The sequence below is a fragment of the Maylandia zebra genome, linkage group LG4, assembly GCF_041146795.1.
Source record: "Maylandia zebra isolate NMK-2024a linkage group LG4, Mzebra_GT3a, whole genome shotgun sequence".
NCBI classification, from domain to species: Eukaryota; Metazoa; Chordata; class Actinopteri; order Cichliformes; family Cichlidae; genus Maylandia; species Maylandia zebra.
The window spans coordinates 6,826,601-6,846,119 of NC_135170.1; the positions used below are offsets into that span (position 1 = coordinate 6,826,601).

The 19,519-nt window shown below is 39.3% G+C and overlaps 1 protein-coding gene across 1 annotated transcript; it reads left to right on the forward strand.

The window, feature by feature from the left end:
* The first annotated feature begins 1,909 nt into the window (after window positions 1–1,909).
* mpp2a (MAGUK p55 scaffold protein 2a) lies at window positions 1,910–18,046 on the forward strand. Its single transcript, XM_004568595.4, has 14 exons — window positions 1,910–1,984; window positions 5,568–5,616; window positions 6,880–6,980; window positions 7,113–7,268; window positions 7,391–7,558; window positions 7,734–7,841; window positions 9,162–9,281; window positions 10,382–10,513; window positions 10,614–10,716; window positions 12,087–12,155; window positions 12,248–12,409; window positions 13,088–13,290; window positions 14,051–14,179; window positions 14,311–18,046. The coding sequence occupies exons 2-14, from the start codon at window positions 5,586–5,588 to the stop codon at window positions 14,485–14,487; spliced, it is 1,659 nt and encodes a 552-aa protein (XP_004568652.2). The 5' UTR covers window positions 1,910–1,984; window positions 5,568–5,585; the 3' UTR covers window positions 14,488–18,046.
* The last annotated feature ends 1,473 nt before the right edge of the window (window positions 18,047–19,519 follow it).

The following is a 19,519-nucleotide window of genomic DNA, read 5'->3' on the forward strand; positions in this document are numbered from 1 at the left end:
CTGCACAGGCTCCAATTAATGGCAAGGGAAATGCTGCTGAACGCTTAGATATGGAGGAATAGGTGCTCTGCTGAATGAAACAGCAAAGAAGCACCAGCGCCAACTTTGGGAAATAAACCACGTTTAGATTTATACAATAGGAGCAAATTGAGGATGTGCACTGAAGTCCGACTCGTAGACAGCTCTTGGAGAGTAAAGGATGATTCTGGCGGTAAACTGACATTGTTTCTTCTACATCGGTAAGAACAAAGCTTTTAATCTAAAGGTTTTAGGAGCTGCTAACAGTGCAGAAAAGCCCAAACACCGTTTAACTCCAGAAACTCCAGAACAGTAAGATGACCACATTAGCCACGGCATCACCCAGATCTCAGGACAGATATTGTATTATTTGTTTTTTAAAGGAGTTGGCAACTACACTAACACTTTCTGGTAAAACACTGCCTCCTGGTGGTGAAACTTCGGGTTAAGTTTGCAATATGTGAATACAAAAAGTACCTTTCAATCAGTTTTCTTCTGACATTTCTAAAAAATGGCAAGGATAGAGTAGCAAAATCAGGAAAATTGTTAAACACATAGCTTTAATCTTGAAAGTGTGATTTGCACATTACTCTGAACTCAGAAAATTTGAAACAATAGTTAATATAAAATAATGATATAAATAATACAGTATAAATATAAATAACCCGCAGCAACAGCGGACACAGCTCAGAAAATTAGGTTTAGCTTTAGGCCGAAATATTTTAAAAGGAAAATAATTAATAAGACCCCCCACCCCATCCCCCTCTCTCTTTTTTTCAGTTTTTCTGAGTGTTAAAAACTCTAATGAGGAGAGTTATTGATATTAACACAATCTATATCTCTTACTCTTACTGTGTCACTTGCTCTGGGTGAGAATAGATAATGCACTGAAAATGCAACTATATAGTGTTATATTTAAATAAAGACTGAGGTGCTTTCTGAGACATTTATAGCTGGTTTATACTGTCATGTTTTGTAATCTGTAATACTGAAATGTTTCTGGCAATTGAATAGTCCTTGTGGAACTGAGTCAAACTGCAATGTGTGTGTGGGTTTAATTGTTCTTGGACAACAAAAGATCATTATGGTGTGGATGAATAAGATGCATCAATGTGTCACAGGATATGCTGACAGTAACAAAATATCAAGCTTAAATGAAAGTTATCAGGTTATATGCTTAGGGAAACATACAGGGTTAATATGCAGTGCACAAAAGAAAGAGGGTTTACTGTGGGGACAGAAGATTTAGGAGTATTGAGCTAAAACACACAAACACAAACAGCTGCAGTAATGGTAATTTCCTCAGAGACCAGATCTTATTTTATTGTTGAATTTGGGGGGCATGAAGCAAAAGAAAGGAAGAATTAATCCCAGAGCACAGTCATGCTGAAGGCAAAGATGGCCTAATAATACCAGGGAGAAAACCAACATCACATTGTCAAAGGTATCTTTCTCACTGGTATCATTATGTTTCTTTTTATGTATTTTATTTGAGTATTTCTAGGACAAACTGTGATGGAAAAACAAAAGCTCTCACACTTACACATTCTTCTCATAGCTCATGTATTAATTATAACAATAGAAAAAAATGTGAAAGCAAAACAAGCACTGGCCCTTTAATGCACCTCTACGTAAAGCACCGGGAATATGGTCAATTCAACCGGAAGTCTCTTGATTCTAAGCGTTAAAGTATTACATTCCCATCCCGCTTCTTGTTTACCTGCATGCTTTATAATTTTTATTTCAGTGGCAACTCTTACTTTTATATAAATATAAAAATATAATGCTTTAATAATTCAATTTTATTGTAGCTTTATTCGCTAAATGCCCTTTATTCTGAAGTTTTCTCGGAAGTTGTGTATTTTTCTGCCTCTTCCAGTCACAGAGGGAACCGAGAAACCAGACGACAACAAAAAGCGCACGAGACATCACAGACGGCAGGAAGCGTCTCTTGTTGTGTTTAAAGGTGGGTGAGTTTGTTTTTATGTGTCGCAAATATCATTTTATTAACAGACGACGTCTTATCATTAAAGTATCCTAATAAAAGGGTTGTTTATTTCAGGGAGCAGATACACTAAAGCTAGGTTGACAAAGGTGCGCGCGTGTGCGCGCGGTTCTCTCAGTGTATTTAAATAACCGCGCGCCATTAGCGCTACATTTCATTTGTGATGTTTGGTTAGCATCTTCCTTTGTCAGACAGGCTATCTGCATGTCTTTCTGTCCCCCTCTCCTTTTGTGTTTGTGTGTGTGGTGCTTTGTTATGTATGACTCCTGAGATTAATTAGTAGACTTCTCTGCTTGCACTGGTGTATTTGCACCTGTGTCGTTTATTGTGTGTTTGCTGAGGGATTCATTGGTTATGTTAATGGTAGTGTAGTTAGGCTACCAGTTAAACTGTTTTAAGACTTAGAGTCACACTCACCCTGACAATTTTATGACAGTTTGTCAAGCTAGACTCATCTGTCCTAATACTTGACAAATATAGCTTTTTTAAAATTGCTTAATAAAGCCATAATATTAAATACCATAAATCTCTTAAAGTTTTTTCTTTTTTATTATGTATTCTAACAATTCAATAACAATTCTGAGTAATTCTCTTGCTGTTGAAGTTTAGTAACTGACATGATTTGTGTGTTTGTTATCATCTCAGAGACTCAAAATAATAATAATGATTAGAAACAATAATCACACTACATTTGTCATCAGTTAAGTTGTAGTCCAGCTATTATATCTGCTTGGTTGGGATTTTCCTTTTGAAATGGTAAAATAGTACAAAAGAAAATGCGGATAAAACAGCACTTTAGCTCAAGTCTAAGGAATAAATCGTTTGAAATAACCAGCTTTACTAAATACAGGATAACGACACAGTTTAAACCATGTTGGCATGTAGTACAGCACACAGCCAAACAGCTTTTGCCGGCATGTGCTTTCTACAATTGTTTCTTTACATACAGCAGGCCTGTCCTGGTGTAGCTAAGCAGATGGATGATGGTGGGGGGTGAATGGAGGAGGGGCAGGGATGTTGCATAAATAAGGGAGTAATAGAGAGGAAAGGATGGGAGGAAGGTAAGAAGGAGGGGAACATCATTAAGGGGATCTGCAAGCAAGAAAAAAGGATTAAAAAAGCAGAGGGGAGTGAGACAGCAGGACAGAGTGCAGAGCTGAGGAAGCTGTGAGGGAAAGAAGTGTTAAAAAAAGTGACGATGAAGCAGGAGGACGAGGAGGGGTGTTTGTTGGAACGTGTGAGGAAGCAGAAAGCCAATGGACTTCACAGCATTTTAAACACAGTCATTAATGTGTCTGTGTTGGGCTGTTATTGTAGTTGACATGTACAGTAGCTGAGCAGCCTACTTCATCCACATAGAATGAGTCCACGTCCTCATCAGTAATATCAACAAAAGAGAAAAAGTATTGTACTCCCATACTCATTGTCATACAGCTCAGTGAAGTTATGCTGCTACTCACGATGTGCATTTATTTGATGAGTCATACATACACAGTGTGAGTTCAGTTCAGGCGCACCGTCCGTGGTTCTACTTAGATTTGCAACATCTGTTTTTTGTTTTTTTCACACTGAGGATACACACACACACACACACACACACACACACACACACACACACACACACACACACACACACACAAACGGAATAAACTAGGTGACTCATAACCAAAATAATTTAGTTGGATAAATGGTACTACAGACTGGAGTAAAATGTAAATATGTAAATATGATTTGGGGGTGCCCCTTTTAAGAGCAGTGGGCAGCCAGTAGGCTAGTCCCTTGGTCAGGGGAATTAACCTGACGTGTTTTCAGTTTGGGAAGAAACTGGAGCTACTGGAGGAAACTGGAAGAACAGATTGAAAAAGGAAGGCGCAGGTTTGAACTTTAAAAAGTTTCACTGTGAGACAACAGTGCTAAGCACCGAAGCATCCTATGCTCAGTCAGTTTCTCTCTTTTATGGTGTTCATTATTATTCATGGAGTTTTGCTGTCGCCAGTCTAGACCCAAACAGGTCAGGGTAGTATCCAAGATTAAAATCTTGTAATGTTTTCTTTCACATTTGTTGTCATCAGCTTGGATAAAATGTGCATCAAAGCTGGATGATGGTGTGAATCTCATCTTTCAGACATTATACTTTACATCCAGTCCATCCCGTTCCACACGTTTCACTCTTACAGCTTCTCCTTTTACGTCATCCACTTTTGCCTGAGGTGTTGTGTAATGCCTACTCTAGTATAAACAGCAGGGTGTGTGTGTGAAGGCAAAACTGAGGGAAGATGAGTTTCCATGGCAGCCACAAACTGCAACAGCAGCTTGTCATAGCAACAAGCATAGATAAATGCATAGATAGATAGAAAGCATTAAAGGGGATGTGTGCCTCTTTGTTCCCTTCTCACTTTCTCTGTATTGCCATTGTATCGTGTGTGCTGTCTTGGCAGTGTATAGATTAGTCACACCCACATGCCCTCCCCCTCCCCTTTTGCCAGGCATGTTCAATTCCAGAACAATCAGTGGAGCTCCACCCTCAGTCGCTGACATCACTGCACCCTGTGTGTTTGTCGTGCTGCGTTATGGCGGGGAGGGGGTTCAAAAACACGAGCATACCGTATACACCCGCAAACATTCCCACGTGCAGCAACTGAGCAGTGCAGTTTTATCTCATGCTAATTTATAGCACACACTGAACCCAGTCATCAGTTATTATCACGCGGTTGTTACTCTCAGTCAGCAGGATGGCAGCATAAGTCTCGACAGAAAAGGATGATTAAAATGTTTAACATGAATATTTTAGACTGCTGAATCTGCTTTTTTAAATCATGCTATAAAAATAATTACTAAAATGTCAGAACTGAACAGAAAAACATGTTAAAGCCCAGATTTGGTTCTTCATATATCTATGATAACTGACAACTCTCCAATTTTTTGGTCTCATATCCACTTCTGTCAGATGATCACTAAAAAAACTCAGAGCTGTAGTGCATGTGAGATATATCAGCTCAGCTATTTAGCTTCAGGCCTAAATGGATAAATAGCTACCCTGGCTGTAGTGTTTATGTTTCTATGCCAGTACATTACTTGCAATTGTGCTCTCCCCTTTTTCTTCTTCCTGCAGCCATTTATAGGAGTAAAAAAGCCTGGTAAAATCATATAAGCTCAAAGGCTGTTTTTAAAAAATGTGTATTACTGAGGCTGTAGTGGTGTACTGCACTGCGTGTAAGTGGTGCAGTGGCCTATATATTAAGAGTGTTAACTTGTCCAATTGGTTCCAATCTTGAGGCTTTTATTCATGTGAAAGTGTTTATCTTTGTATTGCAAGTTGCCCAGTGAGTTTAAAAGCAGGTGGTTTGCACGGCATGAATAGAGGACATCATCATTTGTACTAAATCATCCCCATCTGAATGTAGCAGCGAAGGAAACAAGCTTTTTTAAAATGTTGGTGTTCATTGAACGTCTTTATCATTATTGTCAGTGTCTTATTTTCAGACCTGCACTTACATTTATTTTGTTGATCATTCTTTCCTTTTTTTCTTTCTGTCCTTCTCAGATTTACTGCAGCTCTACCATGCCCGTGGCCTCCACCAGGACAGAGCCTGGTGAGACCAAACACTATACTCCACATCAGCTTAGCATCGCCACATGATTGTTTTTTTCTGTTTTCTTTATTCACAGCTCTCTCCTAAAATCCAGTTTCACAAAAGATTAAAAACCAGAAATATGAGAATGTGTTACTAATCTGAAAAATGGTGGTATTTGCTCTTTGTAAGCTAATTAATGATAACAGATGTTTTAGAGTTACAGCTACACTGTAGAATATCCTCCAGGAAACGACTGATGCCCCCAAATACCAATATTTATGATAGCGCTGTAGTATATATATATATATATATATATGATGCTGGTTTGCTTACACCTGTGGCCTTTGATTACATCTGGTAATATCAAATTCAATAATATGAAAATACTAAAATAAATAAAAATGAAAAAATTACATAATTGCAGCTTGTTACATTGTAGCATACTTCCCTTGAATATGACTAAATATAGAAATTCTTAAATTCACTGCAGTTTTGTACATAACAGCACTGCTGTAGGCTGTATTTATGAGTCATAATCTAGTTTTCTTTCATTTTAAATTTCAACTTTAAACTTTAACCTTAAGGCAGCATTCCGGCTAACAAGCTGTGCTGGCAAGTTGAAATTTTCTCAACCTTCCAAAGCAAAGCAAAGCAATACATGTACAGTTCATTTCTCTAGCACATGATTTTAGCCTGCAGCTTTCTGTTTTCTTCTCTTTGTTCAATGTTGTCGTTCCTAAAGCCAAAAATGCATCCAAACAACAGACCGTGTGCCACCACACTCGGTAGTATGTTTTAAAGGAGACAGTACACACTGGGGGGAGTATTAACTGAATTTAAAGACAAAAAATGTCAATTTGAGGTCCTGAATGTCGGTTTTGATTGATTTGTCAGCCCTACAGTATCCCCTACCTGACACAACACACAGTCTGCAGCTTTTTTAACCCATGCCATTAGATTAATATGGAGTTATAAACTCATACTCGCGTAAGTATCTATTTTTGAAACTAAAAGGATGTTGAATTCCAATGAGGAATTTCCCTATAATGAGCAGAATTCAGACAGTTACATCACAGCTTTGTTAAAACCAGGAAGCCAGGTGCTTGTTTAAAGCAGAGTTACAACTATAGACACAAGCTCTGTGTCATTTGTTACGGTCTCATTTACCATGTTTCCCTTACTTAATGTTGTTCTTCCCTTCACTGTGTGTGTGTGTGTGTGTGTGTGTGTGTGTGTGTGTGTGTGTGTGTGTGTGTGTGTGTGTGTGTGTGTGTGTCACAGTGCCCCAAGTGTTGGACGCAATGAGCGACAGCACGGCCAGCTCCACCACAGCCAATGACCTGGACCTCATTTACCTCAAAGGCATCATGGAAAGCCCTCTGGTAGGCTTCACACAGATGCACTCGTGCACACACATATTTTAAATTCAATAAATTTTGCTGCGCTTCTGTCATTCATACTTGCACTTGCAGCACGCTCTCATCTTTGTAACCGTGTTTGTATTTGTGCGTAAGGAGCAAGAGGAGAGCCTGAAGGAGCCACGGTTGTCACCCGTGAGGGAGAATAATGTGGAGCTCCTGCAGGAGATCCTGAGAGACCTGGACCCATTCACCAATCGTTCTGACACCGCAGCCGAGCTTGCTCGCATTCTCACGCAGCCTCACTTCCAGGTGTGGAACACACAAAGTCACACACACAGTGTTTCCCACTTTGTGTTTTCACTGTATTCCAGTCACAGAGGTGGTTAATTGAAGGAAAACGAATATTTCATGCATGATATTTTGTGCCTCAGTCTCTGCTGGAGACACATGATTCAGTGGCAGCTCAAGCATGTGAAAGTCCACCTCCCAGCCCATGTGACTTTGTGGATCATGAACCAGAAGACAGCCAAGCACACAACCACCTTCCACCTGATGCCATCCGCATGGTGGGCATACGCAAAATAGCCGGGGAGCATCTGGTAGGTTATTAGAATTTGGACTGTTTGCACCTTTTGTGTTTCCCATTTAAAAACATTCAGTTTGTGAAATAATAAATGCTTGTGTGGGTTGTATGCTGGTGCCATTTGGGTTATGGATGCAGATTTTTATTAGTGTTAATGATGGAGATAATAGCCAGTAATAACTGTATTCCAGGGTGTGACATTCAAGGTGGAGGGTGGGGAGCTGGTGATAGCTCGTATTCTTCATGGTGGGATGATAGACCAACAAGGGCTGCTGCACGTCGGCGATATCATCAAAGAGGTGTGTTGCTTTTTTCTTTTTTGTTTGTTTTTTGTTTTCCTTAGTTTCATTTTCAATTATCCTCTAATTTATTGGTTTATGGTGGAACCTTGCATTTTTAGTTCTATAGGATAGTTGTTTACTTTTTTCAGTAAGTTAGTATTTGATGAAGAATATACTTTTTGGTTTCCTGCTAAGACTATCCGTCCTATGAATGCAAGAGCCGACAGAAACATGTAGACAGCTACTGCAGACTGTTCAGAGGTAACGTCTCCAAAGCTCACTTTGTAAAGCATTATATTTCCATTGTTTCATCTACATTAAAATGTGTCTCACTGTGAGGTTAACAGGAGACCAGCTGAGACTCCAGGAAATCAGTGCACCTGGCCCACTGTCCCTGTGATTCTTGGGAGTGAAGCTATTTTTACAGCAGTAGCTGTTTCACATGTCTCCAGTTTTTTTTATGCTGTTCTGAGTTCCCGCCTGATTTACATATGAAGCATACCGATATTACCGTATTACCGTATCAATCGTCTCGTTAAGCATTTACTTATCGACTCTTGTTCTCTTGTGTTTATTTCTTCTTGAGTGTCAACTTGTTAACCGCTATGACTCAAGGTCAGGCTCAAGCATGAAGTGCCCCAGATTATTTGCGTACCTCCACAACTACCATAAGAAAAAATCTGTTGTTTATCAGCTGTTTATTGATCACGGCGTTCTGAAAGTCTAAATGCATAAATCTGTGTCCATACTATTGTTTAACCACTAGATGGGGAGGTAAACTATGTGTTCTTATGAAAGCATGGGGCAGAAACCCACAGCAGTTCAATCCCAATACTGTGCAAATGAATAGATCAGGAAAAAATAGCAAAAGTAAGGATCATTTGCTAGTGAAAGTTTGTTTTTTTGACATTTTATTCAGGGGGTTTTGGTGCTGCAGTTATTGGAGTTTCACTCCTGGAATCTGTGGAACTTTATTCATTTGAGTGGATGTTTGAGCAGATACTTACCTGTGTTTAAATACTCTGTGGTGTAGCTTGCTTGCACTGGGCAGGTCTATCCCTCCTGACAGGGCTATTGGGACCTGTTCTGGTGCTCTGTAGTGGGCTAACACCTTAAGAGTACATTTTCAGTTGTTCAATTTGTCCGTCATCTGCATAGTCCACAAGAGGCTTTTAATTTTTACATGCTTCAAAGTTCTGTAAATATTTAAGCCAACTGATCGAATTTGCAAATTTAAATGTAAAACTCTAGTCAGCTGTTTAAAACCCTTTCGCTTAACCTTTAAGACATGTAAGGAATCTTTTTTGTCATTACTCTTGTTGTCTACTTTACTGACAGGCGAATGGACGAGAAGTGGGCAGGGACCCCAGGGTTTTACAGGAAGAGCTGCAAGCAGCTAGTGGAATTGTGGTTCTGAAGATACTGCCAAGTTATCATGAATCCATACCACCTGTACAGGTGACACATAAACACACCACACACAGAATAGACACATGGGGCTAAATCTATTCTCCTTATTTGTCAGGGTTTCTATTTATTTATTTATTTTTTGGTTATTAACTGAATTTCATTGTTAGAAACTTATTTTCATTAACACTAGAACCTTGTTTTGACCTCTGTTAAATTAAAACCACGTGATCTCATATTTCATGCTGTTTTAAAAATGGATTTCTTCATCAAATACTGAATTTTGGGGTGTTTGGGATCAAAAGAGAAAAGAAAGTATAACCATTTTTACATAGAACCACCAAGGATGTTATTTCGACCGCATAGAAACTGATGTAAAATCACTGTTGTGCCACATTGGGCTGCCTAGCAATACGATTGTTTACACACATTTTGACTTAAATGCTGCTGTTACATGAGTCAGAGCTAGCTATATGTGATTGATAAATAAATATGTAGGGGAATGTAGTTAGATGAAACATGAGTAATTGCTGCTGGGCTCAGGGTGGGATATTGAGCTGGGCAGACTGTGGGACCGAAGGCATGGAGAACCAGGTATGTAACTTGCTGTGTAGGGCAGCATAGGGAACTGAAATGAACAGAGACTCCAGAGTGTGGGGAACTAATCCAAATAACTAAAGAGTGAAATCAAGAGAACAGCGCCCTGCTCACTTTCAGGCCTGAGCAGCACCTCAGCAGGTGAAGCTGCGGACTGAGGCAGGGTAGTGTGCAGGTTTGGTCTTAATTATATTTTTTAAGTGTGTAAGCTGTTGTGGTAGTTTTGTCCAGTCTTTGTTTATTTATTCTAAAGTGTGTTTTAAACTTTACAACCTGCAATTAAATTTTAAAACTCATTGATGAAACCATTCAAATCCCTCAAAATTCACCTTAAATCCTTGTTTTGCCAAATCTGACTTAAAATTAGAAAAATTTGATGAAATAAACAACTTAAGTGAACTTAAAAAATGGCATCTTTGCCATTACTGCAAGCAGCACCTCAGTAATGGCACCTGTGGTAACATGAACCCCTCCTAGCAGTTCTAGTCTTAAAGGGATTTTAACTTGGGATGCACCACTGAAATAAAGATGTGTACCTCTATGTATTTCTCCAGGTATTCTTTAAGTGTCACTATGATTATGACCCAGCCAACGACAACCTGATTCCTTGCAAGGAGGCGGGGTTAAGGTTTGAGACCGGGGATATCCTGCAAATAGTCAATCAGGATGATGTCAACTGGTGGCAGGTGACAGAATAGTATTTATGTGAACATGTTATAGCTTCCTGTGTGCACATTTTCATATCTTTGGATTGCTTTGCTAATTTTTTCTTCATTTGTTGTGCAGGCACGTCATGTGGAAGGTGGGAGTGCTGGGTTAATCCCTAGTCAGATGCTTGAGGAAAAAAGGAAAGCTTTTGTCAAGAGAGATGTGGAGCTGGCACCTGCAGGTAATATGAAAGAACGAATAAGGTTGTGATGATGGTGACTTTATTTTAACAGAGGGCCTGGATTCTAATCAAAGCATGGACGCAGTGTGTGTTTTGGGCCTTAATGAAATCATCTCACTATGGATGTAAAATATTATTAAAATACTGGTGGTTGCCAGTGTTGCTCTGCAGCCTCCTAGTGGATGGTATCAGTTAGATAATCATAGGTGACTTCCTCCTTGAATTATTGCATCACAAGATTTTCAGGAAACTTGAAGAAACCTTGAGGTCAGTGTCGCTGAGATTCAAACTCATCTGAAATTTTAGTAGCTGCACCTTCAAAATCCAAAACATTTCAAAATCCCACATTGGCACATTTTGGAGTTATAGCATTCACAAACGTGAGTGTCCAAGCTGCTGCCCTGCAGGGTGACGACAGTACTCCATCAGCCTTTTACAGCTTTGGGGTAAAAGCCAAAAATGTTTCATGAACACAACAGAATATGACCCATTTGTATTGAACTATATTAGCATATTATACTGTAAACAGAAATATAAATCGTTAATAAACATATGTCAGCAAAAAAAAAAGACTTCTGAAAGTGTTAAGTATTAAGTAGGTGTTCATTAAGGAAGGGCACTATGTTCACATGTCTGGTGTGTGTTGCTGCAGCCCATGGTTTATTGATTATTTGTCACTGCCGTGTGGTGGTGCACAAACACGCCAGGTACATGAAGTTTGCTCACATATTTAAATTTCACAATGTGCCAGTGCACTGGTCTACAATGTTTTAAGAATATTTAGACTTAACTTTTTATAAGAAATATTTTCAATATAACATTGAGCATTATAGCATGAACCTGTATTAGATTACAAGAAAAGAAGTTTGAACATACTCCCACTTTCATATGTGGGAGTTACCCCAGTTATTATGGCATATAAGAACCATCGCTCTCTGATGTCCAACCTTTGTAAAAGAAAAAAGGTTTTCTTTGCTAAACGTTACCAGTCAATGATGTGTCATTTTTTACACTTCTGTAAATGTGAGATTTGCATAAGCATTCGAACAACTGCTAATTCAGTTCGAGTTCACAGAAGGGGTTTTGTTCTGTAAGGGAGCTCTTATCAGTAGATCCAGTAGATCTAATTCCCCTTTTAGAAGCACAAACATGAATATTAGAACTTAAAGAGGAAAAATTAAATGTGTATGAGACATAATATCTGGCAGAGACACCTGCATGAACATGACTGATCATTACAAGCCAGCTTGTGGGCAAATGAGTACAAGTTAGTAGTTGTGAAACATGACTGATGCTCATAAATTACTTTAGTTTGAAGTTTGGCTTCAGTTCTCTGCCTACACTAATGCTGTGCTCCAACAATGCAACAGGAAATCTGTGTACTGGTGTTGGAGGAAAGAAGAAGAAGAAGATGATGTATGTGACCACCAAAAATGCAGGTAATAAAACAGGGCCAGGATCAGTTTAGCTCTGCTGGGGTAAAATATTCCTACTGCTTCGTCCTTACTTTCTGCTCTTTGTTCACCCTCAGAGTTTGACAGACATGAGATACTGCTCTATGAGGAGGTGGCCAAGGTCCCACCTTTCAAGAGGAAGACTCTGATTCTGATAGGTGCTCAAGGTGTGGGGAGGCGGAGACTAAAGAATAAGCTTCTACTGAGGGATCCACAGCTCTTTGGGACCATAATTCCATGTATGAAGTCTGATATATTCCATTGCCTTATTGCTTCTTATTGCTAAAGTAGCTAGAATTGTTTTTTTGTTATATTGAGTCGATCGGTAGGCCCACAAACCCCTATGCAGGAAGTTGATTTCGGCTCTCTGATTAAAAAACATCTTGATCCCTGATCCTCTGATCAGTCCCCTCTGCATCATCTGAGTCTCAGCCAGTAGATGGTGCAGAGGGGACTCGCTCAACCTGACTGCCTTCATGTCCAGATGTCTTCCCTGCTTCCCCTGATAGGAAAAAAGCTGACTAGCTTTGCAGGTCAAACCTTTTTGATTGCACCTGTTGTGGCACTTGTTATCCTGGGATGGTTTCAGAGGCCTGTACAATAGGCCCCAAGGGAAGATATTACTGGGAAAGGCTAGAGCAACCTATTAGAGCTATTTGGACTAATATAGATCAATACTCACCTTTAATGTTTCTCAAAGGGTTGAAAAAGGAATGGCCACAGTTTAGACTTTAATAGCAGAAGATTTTATTAAAACAACTTTTCAGAGTGGGGTCTGCTACCAAATGTGGCAGACAAACTGACTAAAATGTCCACCATCCATCTAAAAATTTTTACATTTTGGGTTGGAGAGCTATGTTAGCTGGCTTGAGCTAATAAACTGATCATAGTAACTTCCCTTCCTTGTATTTGCGCAGACACCTCCAGAAAACCCAAAAAGGGAGAGCGAGAGAGTCGGATGTTTGCTTTCACTACCCGCAGCAAAATGGAAACAGACATCAAGAACGGGCGCTATCTAGAACATGGAGAGTATGAGGGCAACCTGTACGGCTTGAAGATCGACTCCATACATGAGGTGGTGGAGGCAGGGCGGGTCTGCATACTGGACGCCAACCCTCAGGTGTGCACATACAAGACTTTTCTGTTTTAGCAGTAATCATAAGCAGCAGCACCTTTACTGTCTTGTGTGAAAATTAGGGGCTAATTTGACAGAATCCTGTATACATTACACACATGCTTCTAATAGTTTCTATTGCCAGTTTATTAAAGTGAAATGCTCTAACTTACGTTGTGCTTGAGATGCTGAATCAATGTCGTTGTGCTATTGTGGTAAGCTGATTCAGTTTTACCATGAACACACTGTACAGCATTTTTGGTTTTCCTTTGTTTGAAATGGTCACAAACTTTAGATAGTTTTCATCTTTTTCTGTGACTTTGCTTTTCGCTTCTTCTTCATCTTCTCTGCTTTTCTGATCCCGTCATCAAGTCAAGGCCGCTCCGTCCACATAAAACATGGTGATCACTAACCAGTACATGGCCTTAAAGTAGAAAAATTTGCACGTGGTATTGCACATAAGCATTGTGCATAATATTGCATACAAGGGAGACTGGGCGAAGGTTAACACAGTGTATTGGATGTGTGTGTGTGTGTGTGTGTTAAATCTGTTTGACACAGTCAGTCCCATTCAGTCAACATAGTGTCATGTGCCTCACTCAAGGGCATCTTATTAAGAGTACTGATAAGAGAAAACAGTCTTTCACTCTCGTCAGTCGGTAACTTGTGGTGGATTAGCCCAGTGGGTCAAAAAGTTTAGAGCCTGCAAGAGACTCTTTCAGTCTAATGTACTTGTGTTGATTTTGCTTGCGTGTCTTAATTTTAGTCTCTCAAAGTTCTGCGGACCTCTGAGTTCTTGCCCTACATCGTGTTCCTTCAAGCTCCAGAGTTCGAGGTGCTCAAGGCCCTAAATCAGTCAGCTGCAGAGGCAGGGGTCGTCACCAAGACGCTGATGGTAGGAATTGCTCACAGTACAACCATATGCACATAAAGAAGATGAATAACTCAGGAAGCAGCAAATAATGAGAAATCAGTCAAAGCAGAAGTCCTGTGATTAACAGCCCTGCTATCTGTTTTCCTTCACAGGATGAAGAGCTGCAGAGGACGTGCGATGAGAGTGCTAAAATCCAGACAGCTTATGGTCACTACTTTGACCTCAGCATTGTCAACGACAACCTCGACGAGACATACCGCACCGTCAAAGCAGCGCTGGAAACGGTTTCCAAAAACCCCCAGTGGGTCCCGGTCACCTGGGTGTTCTAGAAAGAGACGTGCTGGACTGAGGAGGGAGGGAACAAGAAAGGAAGCAGGCACTGAAAATATTCCACTGAGTATAAATGATGGGTAATGACTTTACAGGATAACTTCTCAAATTTCCATAATTTAAACAGGATATATTTTCAGTGCTGCAAAGAAAGCGTGGAATTGAAGAAGGAAAGAGATGAACGAGGAGGTGGAAAAAAACCCTTCATTTCAAAAAGTGTGCATATGCATGTGTGTTCCTGTTTACATAGAGACTTCAGAGCAAAGACATGTGCCATTACTGATGATTATCATCAGACATTGTCATTGTTTACATTTTTTGCATTTAATCAGTGCCATCTCAGTGCAACTCAGTGCCATTAGGAACAAGCAAGCTCCATCTTTCACTTTTGTAAGTGTACAGTTTCTCATCATGAAATCAAAAATAGTTTCCCACTGCCTTCTACAGTAAATGTGGATGTTTTGCATAAAGGTTAAGTTGTATAAGGTTTCCTATCAATCCCCTCACACCCATGGGTAAAGCTTTTTTCAGGTTAAGTCTGGTGAGGCCGTCATAATCTTTAAAAAATGTCTCTTGTTCTGGAGTTGGTTGAAAAGTGAAAGGACATCTCTTTCAGGCTTTTAAAAAGATTTGATTTCAACTTTTATTGGTTAGAGACACTAATCACTGAGCAATAGCATCTAAATGGTACATGACCATCAGTGGCAATAACAGATTCAATTTGTTTGAAAAGTCAAAGTTAACATCACATCCAGACCAGGGGTCTCAAACTCCAGTCCTCGAGGGCCAGTGTCCTGAACCACGTATACCTGTTGCAACACAACTGAATACAATTAGTAGGTCATTAGCAAGAGTATAGCACTTGACTATAGAACTTGACTGCATGCAACCCCTAACCCTACTAAATTTGAGTAATGTTGTTTGGAAAAATTTACTTCTAAAAGTACTTTTATTGCTCCATGTTCATTCACTCATGAGCTGCTGTAACGTGAATCAAATAGCTGAATAGCCACTTCAGTCCTCAAGGACTAGAGTTTGAGACCCCTGATCTCGATCAAAACCTAGCATGAAACCTCTCAGCCAGGTTTAAACAGAAAGAAACATTTTTTCTAGATATCTTCACCTATCATAAAAAAACAGCTCGTCACATTTCACTATAATCTCATTTTAACTTTGTTTCAGTGTGCGGCACAGTCGCTTCATTAACAGTTTTTCAATAAGTAGCATACTGGGTGGGTCACATGGATTAAACTATGATTTAGAGAACAAAAAAGAATCAACGAATATCCTCTTCATCCTATGGAGCAGGTGCTGAAAAAAATAGGACAAAGAAATAAATGAGAAGTCTGGAGCTCTGCATTCAGCTGTTAACTGTTTTTCTTAAATCATGATTTACTCATAATGCTGGCCTCTTCTCATGGTTCTGTTACTAAACCTGAAGCCTCTTTAATTCAGTTCCATGTCTAAATGTGAATGTGGCCACTATTAAGAGCAAATCATAGAATGAGTCTTAGGAGATACACTGTTCATTTAAAACAGAACTCCAGGCCTCAAGAGCCGGTATCCTGCAGGTTTTAGATGTCCTTGATCCAACACCGCTGATTTAAATGGCTAAAATCAACATGTCTTGAAGTTCTCCAGAGGCCTGGTAATGAACTAATCGTTTGATTCAGGTGTGCTGACCCAGGGTGTTGTCTAAAACCCTACAGGCCTGATTTAAAACATCACCATTTACTTGATGATTTTCTATTTGATTTCTGTATAGGTTTCTCATCATATTCCAAATTTAATAATTGTTCGCAGACACTGAAAAATTCCTGTAAGAATTCAGTCAACTCACTCCGTAACATTTTGACAGCTAATTTTGAGTTTCAGTCTTTTAACCATTTAGTTGTAGATGTATTTTAAGCTTCTAACCTCTTTTAATTTTAGTGTAGTTTTAGTCGACTAAGTATCATAAGAGTACAGTAGGCTAATCCTGAAGTTGAGTGACTTCATTTAAATATAAAGTGTAAAAGTATTTTACCAGTAAGAGTTGCTCCAAATGGTTACAAAGCATCTTATTTTCCTCAATATCCACTTTATGTCTATGTCTCATCTTCTCTTCTACTCAAGTGTTGACATTTTGTTTTGTTTTCATGACAAACAGGGAGCTTCCCTCCAACTTACCCTGTTAGTCAGCAGCAGATGAAATACGCACAACTAACCTGACCGAAAAAGAGAGAGATTATTTCTAATTGGATCGCCTCCTTTCTGCCCAGTATATATTCAATGACAACAGTGTCAATACACTTTGTCATAGTTTTTCTCCTCGAGCATTCTTTTTTATTTAGTTGTCATCATGTTTTAGGAAAACTATGATAGAAATTATTGGTCATAGAGATAAACAAATACAAATTTTATTTGTCACATACACAGTACAACATATAGTGAACATGTAGTGATATGCTTGTGTCCTGAATGACTGATATTTAACTGTGCATCATTTATGCTGATAACTTCTAGGACCAAATATGTTTGGTTGTTATAGGTGGATCTAGACCTAGAGTTCAACTAAACATACAGAGTGTCAAGAATATGGAATAAAAGTGCACACATCAGGAAGAAATCAAACAAACACAAGCTGTGAAACCGTACATTGAAGTCATTGTACAAAGCTTTCTTTCACCAGAATGAGTTATTCTGTTTCACTCATCCTGTCATTCTCAGTTAGCACTTTTCATTTTGATGTGTCTGTGATTTTTTTGTTTTTGTTTTTTGTATTTCTTGCGTGAGCTGTAAAAAGGTTGTAGATAGAATGTAGATACACAATCATATAGAAGGAATGATGCTCCCCCCTCGTATTTACAGTATGAGACATGTCAGTGGTAGCCTCAGAGTGAAGACCACAGCAGCTGACCTACATCAAAATAAATGTAAAACAGTATTTTCACCATTTTGATGTCAACACAGTGTGTTGTCTTTTGTCTGTTTTTTGTTTTTGCCCTTCAGTTGTAGTGTCACTCTCAGGCCACCGTACTTGTCACAGTTTCCACAGTGCCAACTGAAGTAAAACAAATCATTGTATTTATTTTTTAATTTCATGTGTTTTTTGTGGCAGCTACTCAGTATTTTGATGCACAATCGCTTAGCGATATAAGAAAATTTGGTGTTTAACAGTGAACAGAGTCTGGTTCTTTAGGCTGTGTTAGGGGAGCAGTTTTTAGTCAGTCTTTGTAAATAACATTTATATTTATGCTCTAGTTTTTAAAGATGGCTTCAGAAAAGCAGATTTTTGCCTGGCAGCTATACATGTGACGTCTGAATATGCTGGAATAAAACCATCATTACTCTTGAGGACATTCCAAAACCTCACTGTGTGCTTTTTTCAATAAAATGTCATGAATGCAACGGTAACGATCATCAAATCACAAAAAGATTTGATGATCTTGCGATAATAGACTTTCCTGAAGGCAAAACAACAAAATCTTTGCAGTCATGCATTGAATTAGACGGTGAATCAGTGTTGAACCTTGGAATTATTTTGTAAGGCTGCTATTAGTGATGCTTCTGTCTCTACAGAATAAATGATTCAATTATAATTATTTGTGATTATTTTTCTTCTTTCTGCATGTTTTTAGGTGCTTAAAGCCTCAATTATTCATGTGCACTTTTATATTTAATAATTTTATATTTGATAAGTTAAGTATTATAAAAGACACTTTGGAGTGGCATGATGGATGCAAGGCATTTTTCCCTCAAAACAGTTAAACAGGAACCAGCCAATGATATTGGTAATTAATGTAACGTGTGTAAACCATTACTTTTTTTTTGTCTCTCTGGCTCCTCATTTCCTCCACATAGAGATGAAAACATAAAAACAATGTCCAGCACTGTCAAGAGCACGCCAAGTCAACCCTAACCATGTAGAAATGTTGGCCAACTAGAAGCCTACCAGCAATTTATTGCACAGTCTGACATCATAAAGGGGATAATGGCACCGACCTTTGACACTGCAAGCCAGTGTTTATTTTTATTTACCACAGACATTCTGAAAACATTCAACCAAGAAAAGCATTTTTCCACCGTGGCTGTAGCTCAGGCGGTAGAGCAGGTCATCTACTGATCGGAAGGTTGGTGGTTCGATTTCTGGTTTCCCCTAGGCTGCATGCCAAATATCCGTGGGCAAGATACTAACCCCAAATTGCTCTCCGATGCATCCATAAGAGTATGAGTGTGTGTGAATATTACTTAGAAAGCACCTAGAAAAATGTGCTTGTGCGAATGGGTGTGAATGGGTGAGTGCACAAGTTGTGTAAAGTGCTTTGAGTGCTCAGAAGAGTAGAAAAGCGCTATATAAGAACCAGTCCATTTAGCATTTACTTCCAGAGGTGCAGAGAAGAACACACACCCCCATCACCATCAACAGTGCTCCTGTGGAGAGAGTGAGCAGCCTCTGTTTCCTAGGTGCACATCTGGTGTAGGATTTCACATGGTCAGTTCACACGAACAAAACAGTGAAGAAGGTGCAGCAGTGCGTCTTCTTTCTCAGGAGACTGAAGAGATTCGGCATGAGCCCCAACATCCTCAGGACCTTCTACCGCTGTGCCATTGAGAGCATCCTCACCGGATGCATTACTTCTTGGCATGGCAACAGCACCACCTACAACTGGATAGCTCTCCAGAGAGCGGTGCAGTGTTCTGAAAGGTTAATTGGAGATTATATATATATATATATATATATCTTTTATTTATTCATTTTTTGATAATTGGTGCCATGAACCCCGATTCTTTTGCGGCTGAGAGGACAAATGTGGCCGAAGGTCGGATCTGAAATGAGGTGGACAGGAGACCGGTCTAAAAAGATTTAAAGGTAGGCACAGCCTGTTCAAAAAAGCAAATTGTGCAGATTGGATGAATTCTAAATTATCTGTTGGCCGAGTTGATGAGCTTGACCGTTAAATTGGCTCAGTAGTGGTGAAAATCTGTTAAGTAGATTTCTGGTGACATGTCCATGGTGATTTTGGGTAATTTGTGACAAATAAAAAGTAA